This window comes from Polyodon spathula, chromosome 29 (assembly GCF_017654505.1).
Source record: "Polyodon spathula isolate WHYD16114869_AA chromosome 29, ASM1765450v1, whole genome shotgun sequence".
Taxonomy (NCBI): domain Eukaryota; kingdom Metazoa; phylum Chordata; class Actinopteri; order Acipenseriformes; family Polyodontidae; genus Polyodon; species Polyodon spathula.
The window spans coordinates 8,477,387-8,499,578 of NC_054562.1; the positions used below are offsets into that span (position 1 = coordinate 8,477,387).

Here is a 22,192-nt window from a genome sequence, read left to right on the forward strand (position 1 = left end):
TCCTGGGAAGTTCCTAAATCTGACACCGACAGCTTGTCAATTCAGTCCCGAGCCCAGCTTTCTGGATCATGGTCCTGCTTTTCATTGGATCCCTCGCCAGCGACAGACCTTGAAACATCCACACTTCTTCTTTATACTTATTTTATTTCCACACCACTGCATGCGGTAATTAAATTCCACTGCAGTCTTTTCACTTCAATCCAAATAAATAGCTGTGCAGATAAAATGCCATCTTATAGTTTTTATAGTAATTTGGCACAACTCATTAACAGGACTGCCAATCACCCCGGACGGCCAATTATCCTCTTGAACCCAGCAGAGGGGCGGATCCAGCAGGGCATTACTAAGCCCCATTGGTTAACCCAATGACAATCAACATGCATTCCAACCAAGGGTTACAAAGATCAAGTCTAGAAGGATTGTCGATTGATTTGGCTTTCACCAGCCCTATTCTGGAGCTAAGCTTGAGTAAAGAGATTTCCTAAGTGTATGTTCAAAATGGATCGAGGTACTTATATATGGTGAGGGTAAAAGTTACAAAGGTCTGAACTCAGAGGTCAAAGCTAATCAACTTGCATTGAGTAAATCAAAAAATAATCTTTGAATGAAATGTGATCATACTTTTGTTTTACGCTCTACTCCAAACTGTAACTCAATCAGAAGCTCTTCAATAATCTAGGGCAGGATCCCAAGATGCAAGTGATACTGACAGATTGCTCGTCCCTATCATGACTTACCTGAATTACGAATCTTAATTCCCAAGAAACACTGGCTGGCTTTTTCGCTTGCACCACATCTGCTTTCAAAGTAGCTGAGCAAACATTCATGATGAATGGATTCTTTGCGGATTGGAATATTATTGAACATGTTTGCTATAACCCTGTGCCTTGTTATGTCGCATTAATGCCATTTACCCCTCCAAGACACCTTATATAATATTGAAAATGTGCATGCGTCAGAGCACTAAACATACATGAAATGCCTCACACTGGACAGAGATGCTTATTTCTCCCAACTCCCGACCACAGCGTTATAATCAGGGAGCAGATTTCACACACCAGCCTTTTCATAAGCGGTATTCCATTGCTTTTAGTGCTACAACTGCTTTCCGGTAACTCAGCTTTGTAGAGGATGACCTTCAAAGACATTTTTACATTTAACTAAATACACAAAAGATTGGCTGATTGTCTTTTCCCGATGAACTGATTCTAGTGTCCTGTTTCATTCCAGCGGAAGATGTGTGGAATTATTTTGTTAGCTATTTTAATTGAATAAACTTTTAGGTTCCTGGTTACTAGCATCACACAGAATTAAGCAAATGCACCTTGATTGTATTCTACTTCCCCCAGAGTATATCGATATATACAAGACTATTTTATTTATCCAGCATGTTATTGTGAATGTTTGAAGTTGAGAGTTTTGTGGAGCGTGGTCTCCGGGTTTGCTGTTCAGCGGGGAGGTGGAAGGTGAAATCCTTTTCCCGATTTGTGTCTCATGCTAGGATTCACACTCTAATTCACAGTCACCCCAGGAAGGGATTCTCTGGACTCCAGTGGGATTGGCAGCAGCGTGTTGAAACTATTTGAAGCAGCAGACTTGTGTCGCCCGGGAAGCACAGTTCCACTCGAGCAACTTTCAAAACCCCAGAGACGGGGAAATCTGATTTATTTAACTCTCTTCTTAATTAATCTCCAGCTATGTTTGACACACAGATCTATCAATCTATATATAGTAATTAGTATTTTCAGTTCCCAAAACGCAGTAATAAATCACCATTCAGAGGAATGTGTTTTCAGTTGATTCTGGTTCTTCACTGAAACACCAGGAGACCTGGTAATTGTGCAGCATGTTAAATGTTTTCCTCACTGCAGCAATTCACCACACAGCTGAGGAGAAGCAAAGGTTCAGTGGGCGTCCTCCAATCCCACGACCAAGTCAGCTTCCTCTTTTACACCCAGGAACTCGAGAGCAGCTGTCAGCCTCTGGAGGACAAAGGCCAGCCCTGCAGGTGTCCGTTCTGAGCTTACTGGGCACCTGGCCAGCACGATGAGGAAAACCAGTTAACACATGAAGTGGCAAAGCCACTGAAACATGTTGCACAATTACCAGGTTTCATGATGTTTCAATGAAGAATCCGAATCATCTCAAAACAAATACCTTTCTGGAAAAAGGTGAGCGATTTATTATAGTATTATGATTCTAAAATTCAAGCCGTTATGGTGATTAACATTCACCTTAGAAACTGCTTCTTCACTCTCTGACTACACTTTTCATCCACTGAAAGGCATGAATCTGGATCGAATCAGTTCCATAGCCATGATAAAGCACAGCTAAGATGGCACCATCGAATTCCAGCCTGGTTAGATGTGGCGCAACATGGCTCTCAAATCACTACTTCAAACCACTGCACAACAAGGGCCCGATCTGGAATACCAGCTTTCTGGAAGTGAAAACTAATTGGGAATGACAGCAAGGACTAAATAATGTCAAACATGAGCCATGCTTGAAAAAAAAAAAAAAAAATCGATCAGCTCTCCTGATCTGCAATTGATGAACGGCTTCTTCCCCTCGCACAGGGATAATCTCCTACTCTGATTTATCTGTGGCTCGAATGTTTTACACAAGATGCAATATTGATTATTTTTTTTTGGCTTCTCTGCCTTTCAGCAAATATACATAACTGGCCATTATAACCATGGAAACGATCTTGGTTACAGCACAGCTGCGAGCCACAGTGACACGAACAGCAAACAGAGGAAGATAAAAGCAGTGTCTAGAAATAGACCCCTGACAGAGTCGCTGAGAGAGGACATGCTGCCCATTCACACAGGATCACGTGCAGCAATTAGAAAGAGTTGCTGGTAAAGAATGTCAGCATTGTTAACACTGAGGAGGCTACTCTGGAGCAAATCCTGACCTATCGTTCTCGACACAGACTCAGGAGCCTGATCATCGAGGCTCATCTCCCTGGAATTAAAGGACCTGAGAATTCAGGGTTGGGATCTGTAAGACAATGCTGTGAAGGACAGCATCTCTTCAAGATAACTAGCTGGAGCTGAGGATTGCATCAATCCCTGTGTTACTCCTCAGTCCGTTAACATGCCTTTGATACAACAGGAAAGCAGCAGTTGTGAAGCCGTTGTCAGACACATCCTGCCTGGAAATTGAAACTCAGCCGTGCTCAGCCTCAAGTGGGTGTCGAACAGAAGACAGGTGAGCTGGCTGGGTTTGCTTTCTCAATGCCAGGGTAATAAGGCAGCCGTCTAGCTGTGAAAATCCGAGCTCCAAGAGTTGAAACCAATTCACACTGATCAAGCAGGGCCAGGCTCAGCACTGAGCAGCGTATTCCAGGAGGGCAGGTTCATTACAACCGCCTTCACTTTCCACACGCTGTCACTGAATCCTCCTCTGCAGTTTCACAATGTGCCATGATCTTGTGGCACTGTTTTATTATGACTTACAGTAACAGCTTCGAATATCCTATTAGGATCCCATAATAGATTCCACTATAACTCAATGGCATTACCCTATTGAAGACCCTAGTGAGCATTACCACCAATAGCAACACAACGGATTGGATCACAGTATGCATAACCTCAGCAGGAGTGAGGTGGCTTCTGCAACTGAAACAGCTGAACTTGGATCTGACAGCTCCAGACAGCTCCTTCTCTAGTGAAAGTCTCCGAAAGATGACATGTCAGACAAGAGACGAGGTAACCAAGGCGACAGACCAAGAGCTTATCAGGACAGCACTGGCAGATTAAACACAGGCAGACGCAGGTACTGGCATGGCAGTGAATCCCAGTGATTACAGACACAGCCTTCATGCAGAAACAGCATTCGAATCCACCTGAGCCGGACTGACGGACGCAGGCTGTGGGTGGGATTAGGCTTATATGTTGACCCAATGGGTTCATATTAATGAATGCCTTGATTGTTATACAGTGCTGGCATAAAGTGCTTTGTGCGGGGTATGTTCACACATGCTCTGGTTTATCTAGCTGACAGAAAGTGCTGCATTTTTACACTGGCACAGAACAAGCCAAACACAATAAACTTGTAAAAATGCCCACAGGGTGGGTGCCGTCTGGTGAAGCCCATATCTGCATAGGACATGAGAAGATATGAGGTTTTGAGTCTGCAGCTCATTCATTCAGCACTGTATCAGCCAGGATGGTTAGTACTGATATTTAATTAATAATATGGGCTTCAATGGTGCCCTGATTGTCCTTGAGTTCCCCAAACTTCATCCCTCTGTATCGATTGGATGAACCCCAGTCCTGACTTGCACAGTAAGAAACCCTTTAGCCTTTTAACGCTGCAGATCTGTAAAGAGGATAAATAACTTCTTACTATTTAATCCGGCGTAGCAGGGCTGTCTATGTGCTTAAAAAGTTAATAAGAAGAAAGGGTTAATTCATTTCCAGAACCTCCAGTCCCATCCCTTTACAGCCATAGGGTTCGGAGAGATCAATCTGCTTTCAGAATTGTGAAGAGCCAAAGAGAATGGCCTCTCAGCCCATAGAGTTTAGGTCTATTCCTGCCAACGCAGTGCAGTCCTATCTAAATCAATACCTTCCTGCACTCAACACTAGTAAGACACTAAGTGTTTTTTTAATCTTTGATTTACATGTTAAAGTTTGATTTACAAGCTGTAGTGATTTCCTCTGTCACAGTGCAATGGGGGAGAAGGGGGTGCAATAACATTAATGTATCCCTCGTGTTTTGTTTAACTGTTGGTAAATGTAGTGCCCTTGAAAGCTGAAAGACAAAGGCACTGGCTGGCAACCGGACAGACAGACAGATGCATGAGAGCTTCCCGTCTCACCTTTAAAATCCTAAAAGGATTTGACAGTGTTAACCCTAGCCAAAACTTTAAACACAAAAAGCAGGACCAGAGGACACAGTTGGAAATTAACCCATTGAAGCTAGCAGAACCATTGCCAGAGCACAGCATTACCAGCCATGGCAACACAATGCACTGGGAGCACATACTGCACAGTACAGCGGTCCTGATACGCAGCACGCTGTCTGTCTGCTGCTGACGTGGTACCATGGAACTGCAATGGATCACCAGCCGTGTGGATTGTGTGGTCAAACCATTGTGATCCCATTGGCCTGTCAAAATAGGATATCACTGTAGTGCTGTTCTCTACAGGCTGCTTCATATCGGTGTAGCTGAAATTAGAGGAGCACGCAGTGAGACAGTGGGGTGCGAGTGTGACAGGGGTCCTGTGCATGACTGTCACAGTGATGCTACTTCAATGAGCTGCACAGAGACAGGGCCTGTCTTCTCTCTCTCCGACACAGGGAGCTCTTGGGGTGTCAGGCACTGGAGTTTTATAGGAGATTAGAGGCAATTTGTTTTGCTGTCACTACTGACAACCAGTGAAGCACCCACAGCACTCAGACAGCCTTTCAGCCGAGCGAGAGAGAGGGGGAGACAATGCTGCTGGTCGACAGAGACACTGTTCTATCTGCTGGGGGGTGAGGGAGGGAGCTGAACCTCAAACATGGAGGGGTCACCTGATTGTGCTTGAGACTAAACTGTATGTAACCCCATGGGAATGAAACACATAACAATGACACACATGTTCTCAACAGCAGTGCATGCAGCAGTTCAGTCTCAAAGCCTCAAGCCTGCCCTGGACTGGAGGGAGCACCCTTTCTCTTAGGAGGGGAGAGGGCGGTACAGTATCAGTGCCAGTCCCTTGCCTCACAAAGAAAGAAAGAAAGAAAGAAAGAAAGAAAAAGAAAGAAAGAAAGAAAGAAAGAAAGAAAGAAAGAGAGAGAGAGAGAGAGAGAGAGAGAGAGAGAGAGAGAGAGAGAGAGAGAGAGAGAGAGAGAGAGAGACTGCCAGCCAGGGCACACATTAGCTGCTATTGTGATGATGGTTTCTGTGATATGGACAAATTGCCTTCATTATAGTACCAATGTTTCCATCTTCCACAACATTATACGAGATAAACGAGCATTCTGCTTTCTCGGAATGCTGAATCATTTAAAATGAGTAGGAGTGTTTACATCACTGGTGCACTCTGGGTACAATATTCGTTATTCATGAGTGTATTAAAACAAGGCCACGTGCCTCCCATCCCATGAGCTAATCCTCCTACCAGCATTCTGTTCTGCAAAACAAGAGTGTATCCCAAGAAGAAAAAAAATGCTGATCTGTTCAGTGTTTATATATTATGCCTCATGTTAAACATTTACCATAGCTTGCCATGTATTTTTTAAACATACCTCTCTGGGCTTCACATATATAACTTGCTTCACTTTGCTATGCTTTTTTTACTAGAACACACTTGTGCTGAACTTCAGTTTTGTTCCACCTTCGTGTAGTTTTCAGCAGACTGACAAGCAAGGAGTTAAAATGATACCCTTCACTTTGCCTCCAGCCCTGTTTGTTTGCATCTGCAGCTGAGCAAGATCACAAACCAGTTTAAACTGGGAGAGCACCAGTGACAATGGAACTAGGTAACCCCTTTCACACCTCACCAAGAAGGGTCATCTACCCACCTAGGATTAACTTTGTCAACTCCTTTTAAGATTTTAAAGACATCAGTCATGTCCCAGATAATTATTCTCCTAGGCTAAATAAACACAGCAGGATGGTTTTCCCTTTTTGACACCCAGAGGAAACCATTGGCAGTGTTGGAAGCAGCACAGCCATAGTGAGCTCTCCATTGCAGGACTCAGCCCTGTTTGGAGAGCTCTCTACCCGGAGTTCTGCTTCTGCATCGTGACTCAACAAGAACCATCACATGCCAGCCGGCTGCAGATTGCAGCTTCTGCGCTCTGTTGGGCTGATTCCTGTGCACCTGCTGCCTGTCTGTGAGGAGCAGGGAGCACAGAGTCAGGCACATGATCGATTACCTTAATAAACCAAGTGCCTTGCTCCAGCTCACGCTCTTTACAAAGGTAAATTCTCATTAAAACCAAATAAGCCTTACAGGAAGAGAGATTGGGATAGAAGCACCCTGCATTGCTCACCACCAGCATTGAGCAACGATCTACACCCATCATACTCTTCAAGGTGTGAATATTTTACCAAACGAAAGCTCCTTTGGGGGAAAGTCCTCCCCTTTACCAGGGTAAATACCCCAACTTTGATGCCATCCTTTTTGAGGTAACTCGCCCCAGTCTCTAACCTGAATGCTGATCTACCCCTGGGGTGTTAGTAATGTTGGAATACCCCTGGTAAATTACCCCAGGCTGATTCTCCCCTTGCAGAATACCCGCGCCCCTGGTAGAGTCCCCCCGTCTCTGCAGCAGGCATGGTGGCAACCTGTGAGTGTAGAGAGAGAGACACAGAGAGAGATGACCACCCACTGTCAACAGCCTGTTTAGCGCAGCAGTGAGACAAAGACACACTGCACCTACACTGGGGATCCTAGAGAAAGGGCTACACTCTGCCAGACTGCCAGCAGTTTCAATAGAGTGTGAGAGAGAGAGAGAGAGAGAGAGAGAGAGTGTGAGAGAGAGAGAGAGAGAGAGAGAGAGCAAGCGAGGGAGACGGACTGTACCTAAGAGTGCCTTTGTGACAAACAATGACACTGTGTCCTCTGCCTGGGAACAATGCCTATCGTGCAGCAGCATATTGCCAAGGCAGAGGCAGGAGAGCTGAGGGGAGGCAGGGCTGTGTGAACAGGCTAATTAGAAAAGCAGGATTAACGAGTCAGTCTCTCCAAAAGCCGGGGTTCTTAAAGAACAACCTTTTGTTGGCCAGGCAAAATAATAATATGCAGCTTTGAGGAAAGCAATGTGTCCTCTGGCAGGTAATACTGGAGGAGAAAGCCCTGAGCCTGCCTCACTGAATGGGAATGTCTGAGGGTTCTATCTGCGCTCAGAAACGCAGTCTATTCCTGCTGCTCAGCGGTGCTCAAGGAACTCCGATGAACACTTTATCATGTGCAATATTTATTAACAGCTCTTAGTTAGGGGAAATAGCAAGGTTAGCTTTCCCTGCTTTTTGAAACATGTTTGCAATATTAATTCAGAGTGGTTCTGGGTTTCCTTAGGCTAATAGATATTAAAGTCTATTTCATTGATTTAAAGGCTCTCTCTTTAAATACTAATCATGCTGGTATTTTCCCTCTGCCTGGGTGATTGATCGACCTCCCTATTAATTACAAATAAAACACTGCAGTGAAAAGATTGTAAATTCAGATGTGGCGGTATTAAGATCTGCTGCTGTTAGATCATTACAATAAATTTGGCATTCATTTCCGCAGTTTTGCATCAACACGTTTACATCTATCTCCCTCCCTCCCCCCTCTCTCCGATTAGAAATCTGCTCTCTCCCCTATAAAACATTTCCACTAGTTTTTCACGACTTTCAGCTGGATTCACAAAATTAACCTTAAAACTGCCTGCATTACAGTCTGGAGTGCATTACAGACTGGAGTGCATTACAGACTGGAGTACATTACAGACTGGAGTGCATTTGTAATAATAGAAGGGATGCACGGCTCTCCCATCAGCTGCCGTCATCACTCAAGCCTCCATCACATTCTGTATGATGTGTTTCAGCTGATTTAAGGCTTAATATGATCACTGAATGCAATTATGGAAATGATCAAATTGTAATTTCCCCTAAACCCACAGACATGGCTCATCCATCTCTGGGAAATAAGCCTCCCATCGTGTCCTGGCAGTGATTTTTACTGCTGTTATTCTGTCATAATAGTCCAGAAAGCTCCAGGTTAGTCGCTAAGGGTCCTCCATTGTTATTAAATGCAGGTGCTGCCCCTGCTTGAACAGAACTTCAAACACTCACTCAAAAGACGCCTAAAGTCTTCAGCACTAGAACTTGATGGCTCCCTCTTTTTGACATCAGGAAAAAACATGTTTTAGCTCCTGTGTAGGAATTGGAGACGGTGTCACACACTGCTGTTACAGATTCTGTCTCCGCTTGGTGAGATCCATGAGGTTAAGAGCTCTGTAACCAGAAATGCAGATGAGCCCGGCTCTTCTGTGGTTAAGATGCTTCCTCAGCCTCCATCTTGTTACACTAACTTTACAATACAATCCCTAACAAAGTCATTGCAGCTAATGATAGTTCCATACATTTTCTCTGCCATACACATCTATTCCAACATATAAATTGTCCCCACCCCCTCAGAGCTTCTTTTCTGTCAATAGCCAATCAGCTTCATTCCTTATTGAATGACATCGTTTGCATAAATTGACCCAGAAGGCACTGCAGGTGTGACATCACCAAAGCAGTACAGCAGAAAAAGCTGTGGCCAAAAGCAATGCATCACCCTATAGAAGGCATGCATTATGCTTCATAAAGTCAAATGAAACCTGCTGAATAATGTTACATGAACATATTGAATTGTACACCACTTTGTAGTTCCATATACTTAATGACAAACTGACAAAAATTGAAAAATGAGACATTTTGAAATCTAAAATTAAACACTGTGCTACTATTATGGCTTCCGGTAGACTTTTGCAATATCGTTTTGTAGTTTCTTTGACTGCATTATGTTAAATTAAATATCAAAATTATGTCCATTTTGTTTTTTTTGTTTTTTTAATTATGTCTCAATCCTAAAATTTTAGGTGATGAAAAACTTTTGGCCACAGCTGTACTTCTGAGCCTCCAAGCCCCCCATAAAAACCAACTAGACTCCAGTTGACTGAAAGCGATCAGTTAAAAGAAGAGCAGGTTCTTAGAAAGGCTATTACGGTTTCTCATCCCTCAGGAGAAACATAAAAAGAGACCACGCTGCTCATCTGTAGCAGTCAGTTTAAGATTAGGCCTGGAGGACTTGGAGACAGTAACCTAGCAATTCAACCTTGGACTCGGACAGACATTTTTGAAGCTGACATCTCACCCAACGGCTGTCTGTAAATGTTTCTGCAGCTGCGTAAAATGAAAATGCTTGTTTCTAGATATTGAAAGCCTTATCTGGCAGGTTCAACAGCAGCCACTGTAGCAATGGTTCTCCATCTCTCAGAAACAAAAACGCATTGCAGTAGCCAAGCTCACATCAATCTTGCCTCATCTGTACACCAGGAGACTGTTATTCACAATACAAAACATGAAACATTGCCAGGGTGATCCAGAATTCAAACGGCCAAGAGAGACGCCACTGTTTACAGGTACAGATCCCTACCCATGACACTCATTTCGATCTTTTACAGACATGGAAAAATGTTGAGCATCAGTGTGATCAATCGTAAACTCCAGTACCACTATAACAAAATACTTCAAGTTCTCAGATATCAGATGAACATGGATCGAACAAAATCTAGAGTGCAAACTATATAGCTATCCTGTTCTGCAAGGTGCGAGGGCATGTGATTCATACACCATGGTGCTGTGTGCTAGTGGGAATCAAGCTTCTTGGGGAAGGAAGATATTCCCTGAGTCTTTATAATTTGTAATAGTATTTAATTGCATTCTGTGTGTTTCCTCATAACAAGAGCTCACTATATGAGACACATTCATTTCACAACACATATCAATACAACACAATGCTGCACGTCAATCTTGTAAGCGGAAGATGCAATGGTATTTAAATGAAGGTAATTAATCAAACAGCAAATAGTTGTACAGTGTGTTTGGTATTGTCTCTCCATACCAACTTCCATATAATAATTTGTATTGATTCACCGACAAGCAAGAAATCGTTTCAGCTCTGATGGCTGGCTTCATTACTTCACAAGTGTATCAGACAATGCACTGAGGATTGTACTGGAACTGCTGGAGATATGTTGTGAGAACTATCTGTCAAAGCACCGGCAACCCAACGGTCTTTGAGGTGGCTTCATGCAAAAAACCCCAAAACATGGAAAAATTAGACTCCCATTGCATAGCAATTTGAGACATTCCAAATGGTCTATTTTAATGAATCAAACGGCAGCTGTAGATCTTACAACCGTCCTCCTTAAATAGATATCATTCTGCCATATTTGTAATGCATGTAACGACAAAGGGGCAGGAGGTTAAAAGCGGAGGTATTTAAATTCACTGCTGTTGATGATTAAATATTACTGTGACCCTTCGTAGCCTGACTGGTCAAATCTACAGTAAAGCCCACTTCAAACTAATATGCATCAGGAGCCTGATTTTTAACCCCGAGAAATCCACAGCAAGAAATCCACCTTTCAAAAGCACTGGAAGATTTACCTGTGGTTCCCAGCAGTGGAAATGTGTTTTAGGAGGATGGTGGATCATACCTCGCATTCTCTGGAGCCTGAGATGGTGTAGGTGCAGGGTCCTGTCCCATTGACCAGTACATCCATGGTCTCAGAGTTCGTGGGTTTGTAGTCCACGTAATACTCCTGCAGCGGGGAGCTGAGGGGCCGCTCCGTCTCCCGCGTCTGTTTTCGGCGCTTGCGGACCAGTGAGCGCTGCTGCAGCTGCTTCAGGCTGCTCGGGTATCGTTTCCACGACACGTAGATCACCAGCAAGATCATCGCCACTGACAAGAAGAGCGCCACACTGCCCGCGATGATCTTGTGGAAAGAGACAAGTTCAAACTCCATCTCGGGGGCTGAGGTCTGGCCAATGGAGGGCGAGGGGCTGGGAGGGGAACTGAGAGACTCCCCCTGCCTGGGCAGAGTAGGATGAGGGAGAAGCCTGGCTCTGTCTGGGGTCTGTGCAGTAGGGGGTAGTCGTTCGGTGGCTGGGGGTGGGGTCTCTTTACAGATGCTGTAATTGTCCACAGCCTCCATAACCTTCTCCCCCTGCACTAGCTTGGGCCCGGCGCAGATCATAGTGGTCTCCTTGTTCCCCTTGAAGTTCCGCAGCCAGGCCACTAGAGGGCAGAGGCTGGGGTTGCACTCCCAGATATTGCCGGCCAGGCTGATGGTGGTCAGAGAGATCCAGGCGTCAACGGCCTCCTGGGAGACGTTGCTGAGCTTGTTGGAGTCCAGGTTGAGGGTTTGGAGGTTAGGCAGGCACTGGAACATGTTGGCCTCCACGGCTTGGATGTCGTTCCCGGAGAGGTCAAGCTTCTGCAGGGAACTCCAGGTCCAGGAGAGGCCCTGGCTGAGGGAGCGGATGCGGTTCCACTGCAGGTATAGGGCGCGCAGGTTGAAGAGCCGTGGGAAGTGGGCAAAGTTGACCTTGGAGAACTGGTTGTGCTCCAGGTGCAGCTCGGTGAGCTTGAGCAGGCCGGCGAAGGCATTGCGGGTCAAGCTGCGCAGCCGGTTGTAGCCCAGGTCTAGAAACTCCAGGTTGCGGCAGTCCTGGAACACTCGGATAGGTATGCTCTTGAGGGCGTTGGAGCGCAGGTGCAGGCTCAGCAGCTTCCTCAAGCCCCGGAGCTGCTCCGGCTGGAGAGCCTGCAGTTTGTTGTAGGACAGGTCGAGGTTGCGCAGGTTGGGCACGGCGTGGAAGGTGCGGTTGCTCAGCTGGGAGATCTTGTTGGAGCTCAGGATCAGCTCCTTGAGTCTACGGGTGCCCTGGAAGGCATCTCCGTCTACGGCAGTGATGTAGTTGTGGTCCAGATACAGCCAGATAAGCTGGTGGAGCCTGGAGAAGTGTCCGGCACGCAGCTTCTGCAGGCTGTTGTAGCGCAGGGACAGGCCCTGGCAGCCCGTGGACACGTTGTTGGGAACGTCGCGGAAGCCGTTGGACTCGCAGTACACGATCTTCCCATCGCAGCGGCAGCTCCGCGGGCACGACCGCTCTGCCAGGCACAGAGACACAAGGAGCCAGGCCTGGAGCAGCCGCCCAGCCCCCACCAGGAACCCTGCAGAGAGGGGGAGAGAGAAGGAGACGGGGGGTTAACACAGAGAAGCATAGTGAGCACGCCATTGTAGAGACAGAGAGAGAGAGGGAGACAGAGAGAGAGAGGGGTTATCATGGAAAAGCATTGCAAGCACGCCATTGTAGAGAGAGAGAGGGAGAGGGAGATACGGAGAGGCAGGGGGGGTAAATATGGCGAGCAAACCATTGTATATTTTAGTAATGCAGCTCCGTTCTATCTTAAATGTGACACTTAAACTTCAGATCGCATCTGCCACTACAGCAATGGTTTCAAGGGAAATTAAAAAGGTTAATAAAACAGATGAAGATTTCATGAAGTGCCTGCTGTCCTGTCTCTGTTAAGTTCTGGTAGCTTAGCATTATTCCATCTGTGGCACAGTAGACAGTTTTGTTACAAACCGAACTGTAGCACACTCAGAGAATAACAGCAAGGACATCAAACTGGCAGTGGAAGGTTTTAGGAGGATCTCACATTGATTTCATTTTTTTTTTTTAAGTCAATGACAGCATGGTAAACAAAAGAAAAAAAAAAAAAAAAAAAACAAGCTATTTGTTTTGAAGTTTCAAAGAACCACTGAATGAACAAAATTAGCTCATGAATAAATTAAGAAATGAATAAACGGCAGAATACATTTCAGAGACGGAATCTACATAAGAAATGAGTCAGTCATGTGAACGTCAGTCATGTGTGCGGGCATCGCGTTCACACAAAAGCGTGTCCTGCACAGGTGGACGTTTCTGTCTCCTTCTGTCTCTACACTTTGCTAGACGGTGGCAATGAACACCTTCTTTCTTTAGATAATAATGCATTTTTCTATTGGAATCCTAGCAATCCTCCTCCACCAACACAGCCATTCTGCAGCAAGCAACAGCAGCCAGGAACAAAGCTGGAGAACAGAAAATGGGAACCAGGAGGCTGTGCGGTCCAGTGGTTAAAGAAACGGGCTTGTAACCAGGAGGTCCCCGGGGTGAGATGTTGTTGTAAGTGGCTCTGCAGTTGATGCATAGTTCACCCACCCTAGTCTCTGTGAGTCAACTTGAATAAAGGTGTCTGCTAAATAAACAAACAAACAAAGAAGTACTGAGCAGTATTAAATTACACTACAGTACATCAGGATGTTATACATGCTGTCCGATACAAGCTGATATCCACTCCACAGGAGGTCAGGGAGCCAGCCTTTAACTATAAAGTTAAACAGGATATGATACAAACTATCTGAAACAAAGACATTTCAGAGGGCTGGATTGCATCAATATCAGGGTCTAGTGCTGTATATTATAAAGACATTTCAGAGGGCTGGATCACATCAATATCAGGGTTTGCTATAATAATGAAATTTCAGATGCTGTATCGCATCACTATCAGGTTCCTCTATATAGTATAGTACAATACACAGTAGACTGCCAGGTGTACTGTGTATCACACACAGACCCTGACGATCGTTCCTAAAGCAGCCTCTCCCGTGGCATTGCTGGGTCCACATATTGATGACTTGGCGACGCGCTCCATAGCAACTGCCGTGCTTGCAGGGTTTACTTTCAAGACGGTCAATGAACAGAAACCTCAGACATGCCCCTAACATGTGTGAGCTTTTGCAATCAGGCCCTCTTCTGCTATCCTCCCAGCTCTAACTTCAAAACCACTCCATCAAAATGATCGGGTGAAACATTTGAGAAACTAGGTAAAGCAGACAATGTGCCCAGCAGGTGCTTTCATCAGTGTGATCGTCACTGTGGGTGTAACAAAGACACACACAGAGCGAGTCCAACAGCACCATATCAATTCAAAAAGCTGGAATACACGCTGATTAACAAAACACAACTGTGAAAAACTAAAAATAAATAAATCAATCTGCCTTTTTTTAAAATAAATGTTTTAAAGTTTCAAAAAAAATTAAATTAAGCAAGAAATAAAATTAAAATGTAAGATTTTAATATATAGAAAAAACGTGTCTTTTTTGGAATTCTTATTTTGCTTCATAATTTCAGATTAGATCGAATCATGTCAATAATTTTGAATTGCTATCCCACAATGGTTGTGTGTTTTTTTTTTTTTTTTTTTTTTTTGTATTGTTTTGTTCTTCTGACTTAAGCTTCTATTTTATGATAACGGTTATATTAAATGTGGTTTGCGGTTTCAAACACGCGTTCAATAGCTCAGTTAATACACCGGGGGATTATATACTGTATCTACTGTATATTGTATTTATATATTTGTATAGATTTGAAACGCGGCGTCACATAGGGTGAGCCTCAGTGTAAATATAACCCTAAACGCATATAAACATGTAAAAGTGTGTTTAAGTAGAACTGGGTTTGTTTGCTTCCACGTGGAGTAAGGGCAGTAGATTCAGCTGCATCACTGACGGTGGTCTAATTAAACTCGAATCAATCTCACTTACAAAAGGGCGCATTACCGGGATTGCTTTAAAACATACACAGCTATGGTAGGCTTGTATTAGCTCCAGATACAACACTATAATAAAAAGAGTGAAGAGAATGATTTTCTCAAACTCTCCTGCTCACTTACAGTGCCCCTCATCACACGGGTCCCGAGTACCTCCTCAACCTGCTGACCCGTTGTGTCCCTGCCCACAAGCTGAGGTCCTCCCACTCTGGCCTGCTTGTTATCTCCAAGCAAAAGCGCACCTCACTTTGAGATAGCGCTCGTTTAACTTCATGGCTCGGACTCTTTGAAACACTCTCCCAGCTTTGGTGCGTGATGCTCCCACCTTCACTCGCTTTAAATCAACTCTCAAGACCCGCCTGTTCTCTCTTGCTTTCCGTGCTCTTTAAGCCTGATATCTGCTATTAGCTGCTGTGTTGCTGCTACTATTTCATGTATTATGCTGCTATCATGTATTCTGCTCTTTCCACTGTATTTAATGCACTATTTCATGTATTATGCTGCTATCATGTATTCTGCTCTTTCCACTGTATTTAATGCACTATTTCATGTATTATGCTGCTATCATGTATTCTGCTCTTTCCACTGTATTTAATGTATTATGCGTTGTGTGTTTTTACTGTATATCATGTATTATGCATTTCTCTATATTTAAAGTATTATGGATTTTCTTGTTGTTACTGCATCTTGTAAAGCTCTTTGTGATGGCGCTCCACTATGACAGGCGTTATATGAAATACAGATTGATTGATTGATTGATTAACTGCAGTCTAGCTGGGTGCAAAGATTACTGCACAGGAGATCGGTGCAGTCGGTGGTCTGGGGCCTCGGCAGGAACGATGGTGCGAAGATCAGGGAGGCAACGCTGGCACTGCAAGCTTCAGTCGGCAACAAGCCAAGAAATCTCTTCTCTCAAAAATCACTTCTCTCAATCAAACCTTTGCTGCAGTGCATTACATCAGCCCCAGAGGCTCAGAGACAAACAGGTACTGAACCAGCCCGGCCAAACGCGCAGCGACGGTATAAACACACACACACACACACACACACACACACACACATATATATATATATATATATATATATATATATATATATATATATATATATATTATGATATATCTAAATAAAAAATCATTATTTTGTTTACTTGGCGTTGAAGTGATTGAATTGACTTCACTAACTACGCGCAGACAAGAGCCGCCGCCAAGCGCATTTCCCGGCTTTGATTTAAGGGCTAGTTGTTCACTTATTTATAAACAAGGGCCGGTCCAAACGCGAGGCAGTAGCATAAAGAGAAGGAGAATATATCAGATACAATAAATGAGCCGGCTAACAGCTTGACTCGGAGTATTTCTCTGTTAAATGGTGTGGACTCCCTCACACGGACTCGGGTTTAGGTGATTATTTCCTCGAGTCACTGCAGAGCAACAGCAACACGCTTTATTAAAATTCCACAATAACAACGCAGCCCGCTGGACATCTACTGTAAAACCTCATGAATGAAAACTAATTCATGAGAACTGGCGACTAAATCAAAATAAGTTGTCTTCGACCAATAAAAATACATGCAATTGCTGTTCTGTATTATTGGATAGATAGATAAAAACTAGTAATATAAATCTCAATCAATCCTGCGTGACTGGATTGACACCCAGAGTTTACAAGCGAGTTAACTGACTGTTTAATTGTCGTACATCATACCTTAACGTGAAAGCAATTCCTTTCATTTGGAAGCAAGTGTAAAACCCGCCCGTTTACACCGAATGAAACGTTAAATAAACGATACAGTACATACAGTACAATTACAACACAATTAGGTGTCAATTATAATACAATTAGTACAATACAATTAGGCGTCAAAGCAAGAAGCCAGCTGGACTGCACTCTGCTGAGCCGGTCAGTGGTATGGTTGGCTGCCAGCTGAACAGAGACGCGTTGTCTGTTTGCTTTAAACCTGCCTGGAGGAGAAGTGGAAAGAAAGAAAGAAAGCAAGCAAGCAAGCAAGCAAGCAAGCTATCTAACTGCAGTGCTGGGCTCATTTTCGTTGTCCCTGTTTTAGTTTAGACACTCGACTAAACGCCTCCACGGTTTGCCTGTCATTTTAGATTTACAAAAAAAAAAAAAAGAAAAAGATGAAGATGAAGACGTTAACGAAACCTCTCCATGCGCACAGGAGCCCAAGCTGGCAGATATCTGCTCGCCCGTGGACTGTGACGCGCAGTATTATTTTAAAGGCGATTTCTGCTACTTGTAAACCCATTTATCTTTGAGCTTGGAGTGTGAGGGTGATGAACAGATGTTTATAAATACAGCATAATCCTCCGGGAATGCTGGGTCAGGTCACACATAATTACATTCGCGTACAAAACAAGAAAAAAAAAGAGTTTTACTAGAAACACAACAGAACATTGTGATCAACACGTCAGGTGAACACGACTACTGCGTTCATTTGATTTGCCTCACCACACTTGTATCACACACTCATAGGCTCCTGTGACCTTTTCGATTGCATTTGATTAGAATCCGAAAGCAAATAGAAATATATTTTAACCTTACACTACACAGTTAACCCTGTGTTTCTTACCCTATGGCTCCTGTGAACGCTCTGTGTGTGCGCGCGGTTTCTGGTGCTCTCAGAATTCCACACAAGGTCTCTATGTGAACCCACGTATGATTTGTGTTTTACTTGATTTGCCACAGTGATTATGTAGTTTATATAAACGCAGACAGGTTGTTATTTACTGACACTGATATTATGATTACGATATTGCTTGTGATCGCTGACTCTTTAGCCCTGTGTGTCACAGAACCCCTGATGAAAATGGGCTGCTTTAAAAACATGTAAAAAGTGTACAAGTTGTGATCATGCTGAGCTGCCACATACAGCATTCAACCCGCTGCTAGGCTGCAATCTCATTAATATATATACACACACACACACATACACTTTCCAGCTGGCCTAAACTGTGCCACTCCATCACATTCTGCAGCCTGCAGTACCTCCCTGTAAGCAGAGAGCACGGCATGTGTGATAAGGTGCTACACTTGTAATTTCATTTGTGTGACAGAATGTGTTGTAAAAAACGTGCATCTTTATCACTTGAAAAAAATAACACATAGCCTGATACAGGAGCCATCAATTCTAGGAATCCGATGCAGAATTAGTTAGACGCTCTGTCTGCCTAACGTTCAAATACTTCTCTATCTCCTCGTCGCTTAATGTAAGTGCACGACGTTACACACCAGCATTCTTGATGTTTGAGCGAATTGACCGTTATGTCTCAAAATGGCATTGCTGACGGTAACGCATTCTTAAGCATTCGTTCCAGTGACGCAGAGATCAATCTCCCTCGTGATTCTGTAAGCGGGCGACACTCACAAACATACCTGGTGCAGGTTCGATAACGGGACTGCTAGTACCTGAGCAACGCTTTACTATTCAGACACCTTTATATCTGCGAAACCTGTCAATAACAGGCACATGTAGTTACAGACACGCTAACTATAGTCGGATTACAGGGATACAGTAAAGCTCACTTGAATATTTAGAACATCTGCAAATAAATAAAAGTGTCACTGACCACAGACCTTGGTAACTCCCTTTCAATAATCACGCTTGTTAGTGTTGATCTAATCCTGACAACACAGACACACCCGCTGGACTGTTAGACCCGTCAATAGACGTACACAGCCGTACACACTCGCTATACCTGTCAACGGCAACACCAGACCCCCTTTTTGCATGTTAAACCAGCCAGGTACACTTATTTAATTTGCATGTCAATGATCACCCATACACACACAAACCTGTATATGATAAGCTTGTCAAGAACCATGTTGTACGCGCTGAACCTTGTAATTGTTAAATATGTCAAAACCCAATCACAATTATACGGAAAGGTACACTTTACAATATACTACTGCTACTGCTACTGCTACTGCTACTGCTACTGCTACTGCTACTAATAATAATAATCTGGTATTTAGTAAAACAGATCAGTGGATACACATATTAAACACTGAGCCAGCGAATAGCTAGACTGAGCCATTATACCAATCCAGCCTGTCGACAGTTGGCACCGCGTTCCTTGCTGAACCCGTCAATACCTATCCCCAATACACCCCTAATGTTATATCCGAAATCAGAAGTTCTCTTTTGCCGGCATGTTTTGTTTCTGAAACTCACCCATCTCTGTTATTGTGATATCCGCTCCTTCCCCGTGTCTATACCTATGGTGCGTTCGGCTCCGCAGCCCGCATGACACTCACTGTCCTCTGAAAGCGCCGCTGCTGTGTGGGACTCGATCCAAGCACAGTCCAATTCGACCGAGACGCTCCGCCGACGAGCACACACACTGCGCGCTTACCCGCCTTTGCGCTCCCAAGGTAAGGAGAGTGTTTGGAGGCTCGTACCGGTACCTCAAACCCGCAAGCCGCTTCCAGCCATGAAGCATCTCTCAGCCCACGATCTGAAGCAGAAACAAATTTCAATTTCCCACAATCAGCGACAGAGAGCAGGGAAACAAAATGCGCCCCAAATCCAATAAACCCAGTTATTAATACTGATGCTTTACATAGGGTAGCAGGTACTCCGTCAACGGAAAAAGAAATCCACTGTGGTAAAGTTTACTATAGAGCCAATCTCTACTTATTATTCTACTTATTCTTTCCCCCCGTACCATCCATCCATCGTGCCCATTAGGTACTTCCCAAGAGAATAGTTAGAAGCATCCCTGATACTGTCCGGGTCGGTCCGCTGTAAAAAGCACTACAGCCAGGCTCGATTCTGTAGATTCCAATGCGCTGTGCCGGGGACTCTGTCCCTCTGACTCACTCGCTTTAAATGTGCATGTTGAGAAACAGCGTTTTGGTGAAATTAATGCCTCCCTCTGCTCTCTCTCTCTCTCTCCTCATAACAGCAGCGAGCTACAGCACGCTCCAGTGTGTAGGCGATGGTAACACAATAACTCTCTCTCCCTCTCTCTGAATGCCCTCTTCTGGTGAGAGGCGAATCTCTTTCTTTCTATAGCACACACACACACACACACACACACACACACACACACACACACGCTATGTAGATTTTCCAGATTGTAGCCTTGGTGCTAATTTTTCAACATTTACATTGAATTACAACCTGTACAATGGGCTATCTGTAGATTTGTTAATATAAGTGGGTAGGATGCTTGTGGATTGTGTTGAGATAAAGTAGATTTTTTTTCTATTATTTACTGCAATATAAAGCAACCTAAAACTAATAGAGAATTGCTGATGTATTGTCACTGTTGAATTAACGCCTGCAAGTTCAAGGTAACTGTGGCTTCTTTATGTATTGGATATTTCTAAAGGCATTCAGAACAAGCAGGAATATGGGGGAAAATAAATAGAAAGCACCCTAGTAAAGACTGTCCAGCGCTGTTATTACCCTGAACCCTAATAATGATCCTGAATGCTCCAGCTGCTAAAATGAACGTGCAGAAGGGCATTGCAATTTCAGCTTTAATGGAACAGTAGCACCCTTCAATACCAGCTCTGGATTCAAATTATTGAAAGGGGCTATAATATTTAGCAACATTCAGCAGCTTCTTATGACAGCCTGGTGAACCACTCATAAAAACATCTGAGCTCCCTTTCCAGAGTGCCCTGTCCCGGCTAATTCAGTTCATGTGTTTTGCTGAGTGAACAGTAATGTGGGAGAGCGCCTGGTTTGGGATTTGCATTGACATGGCTGGTAGAACAACAATCTGATTACTGTTTAATATCACATGCTCAGAATGGGGGTGCTGTAGACATGCTGTAGAGGTTTGGGGGGGTCCAAAAGTTCTGAACATGTGGAAATGTGGAAGAGTGGCGTGATTAAAATATTACACCCCTTTAGCCAGTCTGAGAGGTTCAACTTACACAATGTGCTTGCAACTTGCACTCTCAGGGTGTCACAAGAGCCAGCTGCATTCTCACATCTGATCCCATTTGAGAGGAAAACGGATTAGTCTCCTAGCTGACAGAACAATTCAGTCTCCATGCCTGAAGCCTGCCCTGGACTTGAGGGACCACCGTTACTCTTAGGGGGTGAGGGAGCAGTTCAGTCTCCATGCCTGAAGCCTGTCCTGGAGTGGAGGGACCATCCTTTCTCTTAGGGGGTGAGGGAGCAGTTCAGTCTCCTCAAGCCTGCCCTGGACTGGAGGGAGCACCCTTTCTTATTAGGGCTGAGGTGGTGAGGGAGCAGTTCAATCTTCAAAGTACACGTTCTTGCAATCCTTGGCCTCTCTTTTGACTCTTCCTGCAATGGCACCTCAGAGCCAATATTGTGTAATGTGAAAGACGAGCTCATCACCAGCTCTCTCACCTCATCCTACACCCAGTACTCCCCATATTTCCTCCTGGAGCTTATTGAAATATTAAAAGTGAAATATCAAAACTAAATAAAGAACTGCAGTAAGAGTGAGTAATGCTTGTTTAATTTGATAGCGATGTGCTGAACTCAGTATTCATGCTCCACCATTGTGTCTCGGTACAGGTGTGTTTGAGCTGAAAGTGCCCCAGACAGATGGCTAGGGCTGAGTTTTATGTCATTTTAATGAAGTCAACACTCAAACACAAACTCTGGAGGCAAAAATGATTAGACAAGCACAGCCTTTATGCATAGGCAAGGTAGGGCTGCACTTCCATTGTGACAAGACACAAGCAAATCATTGTTGTTCTTTCAAAGAACAGAGATCACAGGATGGTTATTCTGCCTTGTTCAATAGCTCACAGAGCTTGGAAATCACAGCGCCGAGTTCAAGAAGTCGCTGGGAATGAGAGCCTTTGATGTGGAGGCAGAGCTATTACAAAAGCTGTCTCAAATATGAAGATTACAGGTTAAAGTGCGTCTGACAGCGAGATGGTATGTGGAGCAGCTTAATGTGATTGTTGTGCATTTCAATTTTAACATCACACATTTCTAAGATTATCAATATTGGCTAATTTGAGGTTAACTGGATAACTGAGGGTCTGTACAAATATATCTAAAGCTGAAGGAAAACAAAGACACTTTTCAGGAACAGCATTTA

At 44.1% G+C, this 22,192-nt stretch overlaps 1 protein-coding gene across 2 annotated transcripts in view; it reads right to left on the minus strand.

The window, feature by feature from the left end:
• The window catches only part of LOC121302070 (leucine-rich repeat transmembrane neuronal protein 4-like), a 54,701-nt gene extending 34,625 nt beyond the window's left edge, over nucleotides 1-20,076 (minus strand). The window contains exons 1-2 of one of the 2 annotated variants that reach the window (XM_041231869.1): nucleotides 19,327-20,076; nucleotides 11,194-12,713 (exon numbers count right to left, since the gene is read on the minus strand). In XM_041231869.1, the coding sequence (XP_041087803.1) occupies nucleotides 11,194-12,713; nucleotides 19,327-19,330 (1,524 nt within the window). In that variant the 5' untranslated portion in view covers nucleotides 19,331-20,076. Of the gene's footprint in view, nucleotides 1-11,143; nucleotides 12,714-19,326 lie in introns of both variants that reach the window. The other variant, XM_041231870.1, reaches the window with a different exon arrangement.
• Nucleotides 20,077-22,192: the final 2,116 nt, after the last annotated feature.